We start from the raw sequence: 12693 nt of genomic DNA, 5'->3' as shown, positions 1-12693 counted from the left end.
ATGTGTAGGTGGGACAGCATTGACAGTCAAAGTTGCATCAGATGTGAAACTGTTGACATCAGATGTGTAGGTGGGACAGTATTGACAGTCAAAGTCACATCAGATGGGAGACTGTGGACATCAGATGTGTAAGTGGGACAGTATTGACAGTCAAAGTTACATCAGATGTGAGACTGTTGACATCAGATGTGTAAGTGGGACAGTATTGACAGTCAAAGTTACATCAGATGTGAGACTGTTGACATCAGATGTGTAGGTGGGACAGCATTGACAGTCAAAGTTACATCAGATGTGAGACTGTTGACATCAGATGTGTAAGTGGGACAGTATTGACAGTCAAAGTTACATTAGATGTGAGACTGTTGACATCAGATGTGTAAGTGGGACAGTATTGACAGTCAAAGTTACATCAGATGTGAGACTGTTGACATCAGATGCGTAAGTGGGACAGTATTGACAGTCAAAGTTGCATCAGATATCAGAGCTGACATCAGATGTGTAAGTGGGACAGTATTGACAGTCAAAGTTGCATCAGATATCAGAGCTGACATCAGATGTGTAATTGGGACAGTATCAGTATTTTTGACCCCCACATGACACCACTTGTGCATCCAAGTGTTAAAAACCTCCAAAAAAAACCTCCATCAAGGTTTTATATACACACTGTAAGATGATCCAGAATCTTCTATTTTTGAACCCGAGTATAAGGAGGACGATCTACAAGTTTTGGAAGCTGTGTGCTAAACACTAATCATCATGTCGCAGTATTGCTAAGTCCTAAACAAGATATACGAACATAACAAAACAAGCACTTACTGTACCATGTCTGCTCTCACTGGGATAAAGACTGATGGGATGTTTGTATCTTCCTCTTTACACAAACAATTCACCATAATCCTCACCAGGGGTGAAGAAACAACAACAGGCTAAAAGTAGTGTTAGCGCTTATAAAAACAATATGGCTAATACTTGTTAAAATTCAGGTCACCAAGTGGTGACCTAACCCTAACCCTAACCCTAACCCTAACCCTAACCCAACCCTAACCCTAACCCCAACCCTACCCCTAAACCTAAACCCTAACCCTAACCCTAACCCTAACCCCCAACACCTAACCCAACCCCAACCCTACCTCTAACCCAACCCCAACCCCAACCCTAACCCTAACCCTAACCCTAACCCTAACCCTAACCCTAACCCTAACCCTAACCCATATGGCTAATACTTGTTAATATTCAAGTCACCATGTAGTGACCTAACCCTAACCCTACCCCTAACCCAACCCTAACCCTAACCCCAACCCTACCCCTAATCCTAAACCCTAACCCTAACCCTAACCCTAACCCCTAAACCCTAACCCTAACCCAACTCCAACCCTAACCCTAACCCTAACCCTAACCCAACCCTAACCCTAAACCCAACCCTACCCCTACCCCTAAACCCTAACCCTAACCCTAACCCAACCCTACCCCTAACCCTAAATCCTAACCCTAACCCCTAAACCCTAACCCTAACCCAACTCCAACCCTAACCCTAACCCTAACCCTAACCCAACCCTAACCCTAAACCCAACCCTACCCCTACCCCTACCCCTAAACCCTAACCCTAACCCCTAACCCTAACCCTAACCCTAACCCAACCCTACCCCTAAACCCTAACCCTAACCCCTAAACCCTAACCCTAACCCATATGGCTAATACTTGTTAATATTCAAGTCACCATGTAGTGACCTAACCCTAACCCTACCCCTAACCCAACCCTAACCCTAACCCCAACCCTACCCCTAATCCTAAACCCTAACCCTAACCCCTAAACCCTAACCCTAACCCTAACCCTAACCCTAACCCAACCCCAACCCTAACCCTAACCCAACCCTAACCCTAAACCCAACCCTACCCCTACCCCTAAACCCTAACCCTAACACCTAAACCCTAACCCTAACCCTAACCCAACCCTACCCCTAACCCTAAACCCTAACCCTAACCCTAACCCTAACCCTAAATGGAGTACTGTTGGCACTTTTTGCATGTTCCTTCGAGTGATTTAGAGGGATAACGTATCACTTCCCTTGTTAGCCATATAGAACGAGCCGATTACAAGTTAGAATGCATAACAATAATAAAAATAATAGATTTTATTTGTAAAAGCACTTTACATTGAACAAACACCCTCAACGTGCTACAGTGCATTTAAAAAAACAACAACGCTAGAACCACAAATAGCTGCCCCCAACAAGTAAAATAAATAGTAAAAAAAAAAAATAAACTAGAACAGCCTAATAGCTAGAACTAGCACACATATACACTATATTGCCAAAAGTATTTGGCCACCTGCCTTGACTCACATATGAACTTGAATTGCCATCCCATGGAATTGTCCAAAATGTTTTGCTATCCTGGAGCATTCAAAGTTCCTTTCACTGGAACCCAACTCCTGAAGAACCAAACCCACACCATAATTCCTCCTCCACCAAATTTCACACTCGGCACAATGCAGTCCGACACGTAGCGTTCTCCTGTCAACCTCCAAACTCAGACTGGTCCATCAGATTGCCGTAGGGCTGCAACTAACAACTAATTTGATAATCGATTAATCTGTCGATTACTACTTTGATTAATCGATTAATAATCGGATAAAAGAGACAAACTACATTTCTATCCTTTCCAGTATTTTATTGGAAAAAAACAGCATACTGGCACCATACTTATTTTGATTATTGTTTCTCAGCAGTTTGTAAATGTTGCAGTTTATAAATAAAGGTTTATAAAAAAATAAAATAAAAAAATAAAAAAGTAGCATCTGCGCATGCGCCTAGCATAGATCCAACGAATCGATGACTAAATTTTTATTATTATTTTTATAATCAATTTTAATCGATTTAATCGATTAGTTGTTGCAGCCCTAGATTGCCAGATGGAAAAGTGTGATTCATCAGTCCAGAGAAGGCGTCTCCACTGCTCTAGAGTCCTTTGGCGACGTGCTTTACACCACTGAATCATACGCTTTGCATTGGACTTGGTGATGTATGGCTTAGATGCAGCTGCCCGGCCATGAAAACCCATTCCATGAAGCTCTCTGCGTACTGTACGTGGGCTAATTGGAAGGTCGCATGAAGTTTGGAGCTCTGTAGCAACTGACTGTGCAGAAATTCTTTGCGCTATGCTGACCTCTCTCTGTCCGTTTACGTGGCTGAGTTGCTGTTGTTCCCAAACCCTTCACTTTTCTTATAATAAAGTTGACTTTGGAATATTTTGGGAGCGAGGAAATTTCACGACTGGATTTGTTGCACAGGTGGCATCCTGTGACAGTTCCATGCTGGAAAGCACTGAGAGCGGCCCATTCTTTCACACATGTTTGTAGAAACAAGTCTCCATGCCTAAGTGCTTGATTTGATACACCAGGCCAAGTGATTAGGACACCTGGTTGTCATCATTTGGATGATGTGGCCAAATACTTTTGGCAATATAGTGTATCTAAAAATAAAGGCTTTTAAAAAAAAAAAAAAAAAAAGGTTTTCTATCCACAGTAGAGATGCGCGGTTTGCGGGCACAACCGCGGAGTCCGCGGATTATCCGCGGATCGGGCGGATGAAATTAAAAAAAATAAGATTTTATCCGCGCGCGGGTCGGGTCGGGCGGATTAATTAGATATTTTTTTTTTTTTTTTTTTTTTTGCGGGTGGCAGTTAAACCAATTGGGAAATATATATACATAGTTAAATGTTGTTACCCACATACGAAAAACGAGCAGGCACCTGCTGCATATGCCACAACAGAAGAAAAAAAAAGAAAAGAGATGGACACTTTTACGGAGCGGAGAAGGGACGCCTCGCCGGGGTCCGGGACCGAGGCCCCTTCCCCCGAGAGGGCCCCACCGGGAGCCGTAGCTGAGGCGATCCGCGAGAAGGGCCCGACGCACGTCCAGGGTCACTACCGCGCCCACCGCACCGACACCCCGCCTCGTCCGCCTTCGCCGCGGCCGGCGTCACGCGCAGCAGGTAAGCAGCTTACCTGCCCGCCACCCCCGTGGCCGGGGGCTCGTAACAGGGGTCACTCCGCGCGCAGTGCGCTCACGAAAGGGGTGGGGCTCACCCTGGTTTATATAGAGAGCAGGACGGTGGCCATGGAAGTCGGAACCCGCTAAGGAGTGTGTAACAACCCACCTGCCGAATCAACTAGCCCTGAAAATGGATGGCGCTGGAGCGTGGGCCCATACCTGGCCGTCGCCGGCAGCGAGACGCGCTTGGAGGTGCGCTCAGCGCGGCTCCCATATGATTGCGCACTGGTGTGCGTCTGGGTCGTGACAGCGTGGCACGCGAAAGTCTGCACTGCATTGGATCAGTCTCCTTTCTTTAACAGGCAAAAGCTTTATAACCTCACCATACCTGCCAACTTTTGAAATCAGAAAAACCTAGTAGCCAGGGTCCAAGGGCCGCAGGCCCCGGTAGGTCCAGGACAAAGTCCTGGTGGAGGGTTCAGGGCTTCGCCCCCCGACGCAAAATGATTATTAGCATTCAGACAGGTTAAAATGTTGCTAAAACCATCACTTTTCTATCAGTCACAGTGACTTTTCAAAACAAAAATATTACAGCAAAAATCATATGGGTTGATTGACATGTTTATTCTGTAAGCTATCTTCAATAGTTTGAAATTATTTTGACAGTTAATGCCAGTTATCCTGTCAACCTTTCACAAGACTTCAATTTGTTAATTGAAAGTATAAACAGTATAAACACTTTTTACAGTAAACAAATGGTAAAACAGTACTAAACAATTCCATAAAAAAAAAAAATTGGTGTCATTATTAACTTTCTGTCCAAGCTTGTATAATCTACTGCCTTGTTCAATTGTAAAAACTATTCTGTGCCTAAAATTCACATTTCTATCACAATTATCATACTGTAAACATGGTAAGCTAACTTCATTAAAATTAATAGTCCTGTCAATAGCATGGAATTACAATTCAAATGTAGTTTTTTTGTAAGCCTTTCAAAAGAATTCAAAATATGAAAAATTAATGAAAATTAATTGAAGCCATCAGACACTTGAAAAGTGGCACATCACATCTCTAATGTACTCATTTGAACTTTTCAACAGAAATAGCACTGCAAAAATATTAAGGACATACTTCTGTATTTTGGTAGTTATGCTGTCAACATTTAACAAGATTTCTTCAACTTGGACTTGAAAGCATAAATAGTATAAACACTTTTAACAGTATGTCGTGCTGTGAAATACAGCCGACAGGATTGCGCACCAAACACGAAGCAAGGCCAAAGCGCATGCATGGTGCAGGAGAAGAAAGGACTTATTTCATTTAAGGTTTGTGATAAACCACCAAACTCATTCGTTAAAAGGACTCTATAGTAATATAAAGCGAATTTTTCTGGACATTATCATGCAAGAAAAGTTTATTTTTGGGACCGCGATCACCGCGTAATGATTTTTAAAGGTTGCATTACAAACATTTAACTGTCCCATGTGATCAGCCAGTGCGATTGGAAATCCATGCTCAATTATTGCCTCCGTAAATAAAACTTCGGGGCGGGTGCGGGCGGATGGCGGGCGGGTGCAGTTCTGATCAAACGTTACATCGGGTGGATGGCGGATGGTTGACGACTTTCTGACGCGGTTGCGGATGAAATAAATTGCCTATCCGCGCATCTCTAATCCACAGCATACATAAAAGAAAAAAGCGAGTCGAGTTCTCCTTTAGCTCAGACTCAGGTATGTCGCCCTCTAGTGGATCTTCCGTTATTACAGCTTTCTTTAGTCCTTTCCTTCCTCCCTTCCTTCCTTGACCGTGCCAGTGTGTCCTCCGACGACCTTCAATGACTTCATCCACTTAATTGGACGCAGGATTTCAGCAGCGATTAAGCCAAAGAATGCACAAAAGAGACCGGGCTCCTGAGTCACGCACATAACACAACTGAACACACAACTGAACACACAATCCAAGAACATTTGCAATGCATGAGCAACCTTGTAAAAATGACACGTCTGCATGCTGGAGCCTGTGGAACACCGGAACAATCAGTGTGTGTGTGTGTGTGTGTGTGTGTGTGTGTGTGTGTGTGTGTGTGTGTGCAACATGACGCAGTCTAGAGATGTGATATGAACACAAAGGTAACAAGAAGTGCACACCTGTCGTCACAGTAAGTGAACTTCATGTCCATGCTGTGTCTGCTCAGGAATGTCCTGCTGTCGAAAGGGGCGTCGACGTTGGAGGGGTGCGGGATAGGCTCACACATCAACACTGCGCAGGTGAGGGGCGGGTCTTTGAGGCTGCACAGCACCTGCGAGGTGGCGCTGTCGCACATCTTCAGGTGTCCCACGCAGTGAAGCACCTGCGAGAGGACGACAGGTCGATACGGCTTTGAAGGACACGCACGTTTGGAAACATGTGATGCATCGTGTTGTGACGACGCATGTACAAACCCCGTTTCCATATGAGTTGGGAAATTGTGTTAGATGTGAATATAAACGGAATACAATGATTTGCGAATCATTTTCAACCCATATTCACTTGAATATGCTACAAAGACAACATATTTGATGTTTAAACTAAGGCTGCAGCTAACGATTATTTTTCTATCGATTAATCTATAGATTATTTTTTCGATTAATCGGTTAATCTATAGATTATTTTTTTCCGATTAATCTACAGATTATTTTTCCTTTTACCGATTATTTTTTTTTATTTAAAATGAAGATGAAAAAATAAATGTAGGCCAGTTTTTTCAAAAGCCTCAATTCGGCTCAATTGAGGAGAGACGCCTGTACACTGTACCCTTGCATAGTATTTCAGCTAGGGCTGCAGCTAACGATTATTTTTCTATCGGTTAATCTATAGATTATTTTTTCGATTAATCTATTGATTATTTTTCCTTTTACCGATTTTTTTTTTTTATTTAAAATGAAGAGGAAAAAATAAATGTAGGCCAGTTTTTTCAAAAGGCATGGCTTTTATTTACAAAAAAAAAAGAAGTATGGCCACTCGGTCAACATTGACAACAACATGACAAAATATTCTGTAACAATGTAAACATTTAAAACTTTTAACATTTAACAAAATTAAAAGTAGCTTATTTGCTTTTTAATGTGCAAATATAAAAGTAAACATCCAGTGCAAATCTTAATAGTCTGCAATAGCATAAGCATTTCTAAAGTAAAAGTATTGCTTATTTTGCTTTAAAATGTGCAAAAATAAAGATAAACATCCAATACAAAAAAGTGCAAAACGGAAATATTCTGTAACAGTGTACAAATTTCAACAAAAGTAAAAGTATTGCTTATTTGCTAAAATGTGCAAAAATAAAGCTAAACATCCAATACAAAAAAGTGCAAAACGAAATATTCTGTAACAAGTGTAAACATTTCAACAAAAGTAAAAGTATTGCTTATTTGCTAAAATGTGCAAAAATAAAGCTAAACATCCAATACAAAAAAGTGTACAGTGTAAACATTTCAACAAAAGTAAAAGTATTGCTTATTTTGCTTAATAACACAACAATGATAGTATGATTAAAGTGAAAGTTAATTGTTGGTTTGTACATAGTATATGTAACTGTTAATGTTGTAAAAGGTATTTGCACAACTAATTAACGTTAGCGTTTGTGACACGTCTTGTGCCGTGGGGTTCTTTCAGGACCGACAGACTGAACGCCAGACGGCTTTGCCGGGTTTACAATCTTTTAATTTTACACAAAGTCTTTTCTCTTCCAACTCTTTTCTCTTTCTTTCCTCGCTTTTCAGCTCCTCTTCCTCGCTCGCTCGTTGTCCCCTGTCTCTGGCTCTCCTCCTCTCTCGCTCCACGTCAGCTTCACTCTGGCTCCTTCCAGTCTCTCTGCTGCTCCCCTTTTCGTCAGCGAGAGGAGATTGGATGATCGTGCCCAGGTGCGCGATCCCGATTGTGGCGTTGCTCCCGGCGCGCCCCGCCTCGCCGCTCGCTCGCCGGCCCCGCCTCTCCACAGCGTTAAAGAGGAGCGCGTCTTTGTAAACACTGAACAGGCACGCCAAATTCTCCTCTCAGAGTGAAACGGTGCTTTAGTTTATGAATTTACAACGCAGATACAAATGACACATTCATGTTTTTGTGTAATGATGACAACGTATACTCACGCCGACGATTGACTAGTTGATGGTGATGGCAAGAACGCTGTCGGGTGTTTTCTTTTCAAATGTTCGTTCATAGCCGTTGTGCTGCTATGATAGGCCATTTCCGCTCGACACAGTGTGCATACAACAACATTATTAGGCCGTTTATTGAAATACTCCCACACTTTTGACGACTTTTGGCGTGCTTTTTTCCCCCTCGCTCGCACCCCTCGCATCGTCTGCTTTGCGCTCCGCCATGACGGTAGTGTGACGTAAATATGCGACGCGTCGACGCACAAAAATGACGTCGATGTATTTACGTAACCGATGACGTCGACTATGTCGACGCGTCGTTTCAGCCTTAGTTTAAACTGATAAACATTTTTTTTTTTTTGCAAATAATCATTAACTTTAGAATTTGATGCCAGCAACACGTGACAAAGAAGTTGGGAAAGGTGGCAATAAATACTGATAAAGTTGAGGAATGCTCATCAAACACTTATTTGGAACATCCCACAGGTGTGCAGGCTAATTGGGAACAGGTGGGTGCCATGATTTGGTATAAAAGTAGATTCCATGAAATGCTCAGTCATTCACAAACAAGGATGGGGCGAGGGTCACCACTTTGTCAACAAATGCGTGAGCAAATTGTTGAACAGTTTAAGAAAAACCTTTCTCAACCAGCTATTGCAAGGAATTTAGGGATTTCACCATCTACGCTCCGTAATATCAGAGAATGTGGAGAAATCACTGCACGTAAGCAGCTAAGCCCGTGACCTTCGATCCCTCAGGCTGTGCAGCATCAACAAGCAACATCAGTGTGTAAAGGATATCACCACATGGGCTCAGGAACACTTCAGAAACCCACTGTCAGTAACTACAGTTGGTCGCTACATCTGTAAGTGCAAGTTAAAACTCTCCTATGCAAAGCGAAAACCGTTTATCAACAACACCCAGAAATGCCATCGGCTTCGCTGGGCCTGAGCTCATCTAAGATGGACTGATACAAAGTGGAAAAGTGTTCTGTGGTCTGACGAGTCCACATTTCAAATTGTTTTTGGAAACTGTGGACGTCGTGTCCTCCGGACCAAAGAGGAAAAGAACCATCCGGATTGTTATAGGCGCAAAGTGTAAAAGCCAGCATTTGTGATGGTATGGGGGTGTATTAGTGCCCAAGACATGGGTAACTTACACATCTGTGAAGGCGCCATTAATGCTGAAAGGTACATACAGGTTTTGGAGCAACATATGTTGCCATCCAAGCAACATTACCATGGACGCCCCTGCTTATTTCAGCAAGACAATCCCAAACCATGTGTTACATCAACATGGGAAAGGTGGCAATAAATACTGATAAAGTTGAGGAATGCTCATCAAACACTTATTTGGAACATCCCACAGGTGTGCAGGCTAATTGGGAACAGGTGGGTGCCATGATTGGGTATAAAAACAGCTTCCCAAAAAATGCTCAAGTCTTTCACAAGAAAGGATGGGGCGAGGTACACCCCTTTGTCCACAACTGCGTGAGCAAATAGTCAAACAGTTTAAGAACAACGTTTCTCAAAGTGCAATTGCAAGAAATTTAGGGATTTCAACATCTACGGTCCATAATATCATCAAAAGGTTCAGAGAATCTGGAGAAATCACTCCACGTAAGCGGCATGGCCGGACACCAACATTGAACGACCGTGACCTTCGATCCCTCAGACGGCACTGTATCAAAAACCGACATCAATCTCTAAAGGATATCACCACATGGGCTCAGGAACACTTCGGAAAACCACTGTCACTAAACACAGTCGGTCGCTACATCTGTAAGTGCAAGTTAAAGCTCTACCATGCAAAGCGAAAGCCATTTATCAACAACACCCAGAAACGCCGCCGGCTTCTCTGGGCCCGAGATCATCTAAGATGGACTCATGCAAAGTGGGAAAGTGTTCTGTGGTCTGACGAGTCCACATTTCAAATTGTTTTTGGAAATATTCGACATCGTGTCATCCGGACCAAAGGGGAAGCGTATGGCGTCACATTAGTGCCAAAAATCCGAGCGCATAAAAACTGTTATCGCGCGCTGATTCGCCACTTCGTGCGCGCGCGCGACACCCTTTTGTGCGCGCGTGGTGACTTTTTGTGCGCGCGCGGTGCCTTTCTGCGCGCGCGCGACGCCTTTCTGCGCGCTCTCTGTGTACTCCTGGCATCTCTCCTCGCGCTGTCATGTTTCTTTTTGGCACTTTGGGGGCGGGTATGCTTAAACGGCCCCTTCTTTCTGATTGGCTCTGAGCATTTTTCAAATGGCCAATCATTCTCCAGCGTAGCAACGTTGTAGCCATCTTACCTCGGACATCTAGCCTCAATCATTACATTGATGTCAATGGTACATGTACTAATTAAATTACCATAACTTGCTCGATTTTCCACCAATTTACAAACGGTTTGCCTTGTTACAAATCTTATTACATGTAGATATGACATAGGATGCTGTACCTGTTGAAATTACCTCTTTCGCTTTAAAAAAAAAAAGATTTAATTGTGCAACATAGTTGTGTAGGGTCAGTGTTAGTCAGTTCTCTGATTATTTTAAACTGTTTCAGAATACATTATTAAAAGTAGGGCTGCATCTAACGATTATTTTTCTATCGATTAATCTATAGATTATTTTTTCGATTAATCGGTTGATCTATAGATTATTTTTTCGATTAATCTATAGATTATTTTTCCTTTTACCGATTTTTTTAAAAATTTAAAATGAAGAGGAAAAAATAAATGTAGGCCAGTTTTTTCAAAAGGCCTGGCTTTTATTTACAAAAAAAAAAGTATGGCCACTAGTCAGTCAACATTGACAACAACATGACAAAATATTCTGTAACAATGTAAACATTTAAAACTTTTAACATTTAACAAAATTAAAAGTAGCTTATTTGCTTTTTAATGTGCAAATATAAAAGTAAACATCCAGTGCAAATCTTAATATTCTGCAATAGTATAAGCATTTCAAAAGTAAAAGTATTGCTTATTTTGCTTTAAAATGTGCAAAAATAAAGATAAACATCCAATACAAAAAAGTGCAAAACGGAAATATTCTGTAACAAGTGTAAACATTTCAACAAAAGTAAAAGTATTGCTTATTTGCTCAAATGTGCAAAAATAAAGCTAAACATCCAATACAAAAAAGTGTACAGTGTAAACATTTCAACAAAAGTAAAAGTATTGCTTATTTTGCTTAAAAACACAACAATGATAGTATGATTAAAGTGAAAGTTAATTGTTGGTTTGTACATAGTATATGTAACTGTTAATGTTGTAAAAGGTATTTGCACAACTAATTAACGTCAGCGTTTGTGACACGTCTTGTGCCGTGGGGTTCTTTCAGGACCGACAGACTGAACGCCAGACGGCTTTGCCAGGTTTACAATCTTTTAATTTTACACAAAGTCTTTTCTCTTCCAACTGCGCGGATCGCGCACCTGGGCACGATTGCGGCGTCGCTCCCGGCGCGCCCTGCCTCGCCGCTCGCTCGCCGCCGCCGCCTCTCCACAGCGTTAAAGAGGAACGCGTCTTTGTAAACACTGAACAGGCACGCCAAACGCGCCTCTCAGAGCGAAACGGTGCTTTAGTTTATGAATTTACAACGCAGATACAAATGACACATTCATGTTTTTGTGTAATAATGACAACGTATACGCACGCGGACGATTGACTTGTTGATGGTGATGGCAAGAACGCTGTCGGGGGTTTTCTTTTCAAATGTTCGTTCATAGCCGTTGTGCTGCTATGATAGGCCATTTCCGCTCGACACAGTGTGCATACAACAACATTATTAGGCCGTTTATTGAAATACTCCCACACTTTTGACGACTTTTGGCGTGCTTTTTTCCCCTCGCTCGCATCGTCTGCTTTGCGCTCCGCCATGACAGTAAAGTAGTGTGACGTAAATATGCGACGCGCCGACGCACAAAAACGGCGTCGACGTATTTACGTAACCGATGACGTCGACTACGTCGACGCGTCGTTTCAGCCTTAATTAAAAGCTATTTTTAACATTTTAAAAACAAAATTCAAAGATTATTTCATTAATTTTATGGCTGAATCAAAATAAATTCCATAAATTAGAAAACAAATGTTCAAGAAGAAGTGAAAATATAAAATAATGTTATTGCTGGTGGACCAGTTCTGGCTGAAAGATGTGATTATGGTCTTTGTTGTCTTATTATTTATTTGGCTCACATTTTGTATTACCCTGTATTGTGTTTATGTGGTATGAAATAACCTTCATCAGCGCGCAACATTTTTTTATCCACTTCTTCCTCCGTAAATCTTGACACATATTGACGATGACCCGCCGTACTATACTTCTGATTGGCTCTGAGCATTTTTCAGCATTTTTCGCCTGACCAATCAGAAAGGAGGGGCCGTCTAAGCATACCCGCCCCCAAACTGCCAAAAAAGAAACATGACAGCGCGAGGAGAGATGCCAGGAGTACACAGAGAGCGCGCAGAAAGATGTCGCGCGCGCGCAAAAAGGCACCGTGCGCACACAGAAAGGCACCGCGCGCACACAAAAAGTCACCACGCGCGCACAAAAGCGTGTCGCGCGCGCGCA

The 12693-nt window shown here is 42.4% G+C and overlaps 1 protein-coding gene across 1 annotated transcript in view; it reads right to left on the bottom strand.

Annotated features, from left to right (window-relative positions):
* Positions 1-12693, bottom strand: part of epas1b (endothelial PAS domain protein 1b) — a 96253-nt gene that overhangs the window by 17179 nt on the left and 66381 nt on the right. Inside the window, exon 6 of the mRNA XM_061932470.1 lies at positions 6141-6343. Coding sequence (XP_061788454.1) covers positions 6141-6343 — 203 coding nt within the window. The remainder of the gene's footprint in view (positions 1-6140; positions 6344-12693) is intronic.

Source organism: Nerophis lumbriciformis, linkage group LG02 (genome assembly GCF_033978685.3).
Source record: "Nerophis lumbriciformis linkage group LG02, RoL_Nlum_v2.1, whole genome shotgun sequence".
NCBI classification, from domain to species: Eukaryota; Metazoa; Chordata; class Actinopteri; order Syngnathiformes; family Syngnathidae; genus Nerophis; species Nerophis lumbriciformis.
This window is presented reverse-complemented; position numbering and strand designations above follow the sequence as displayed.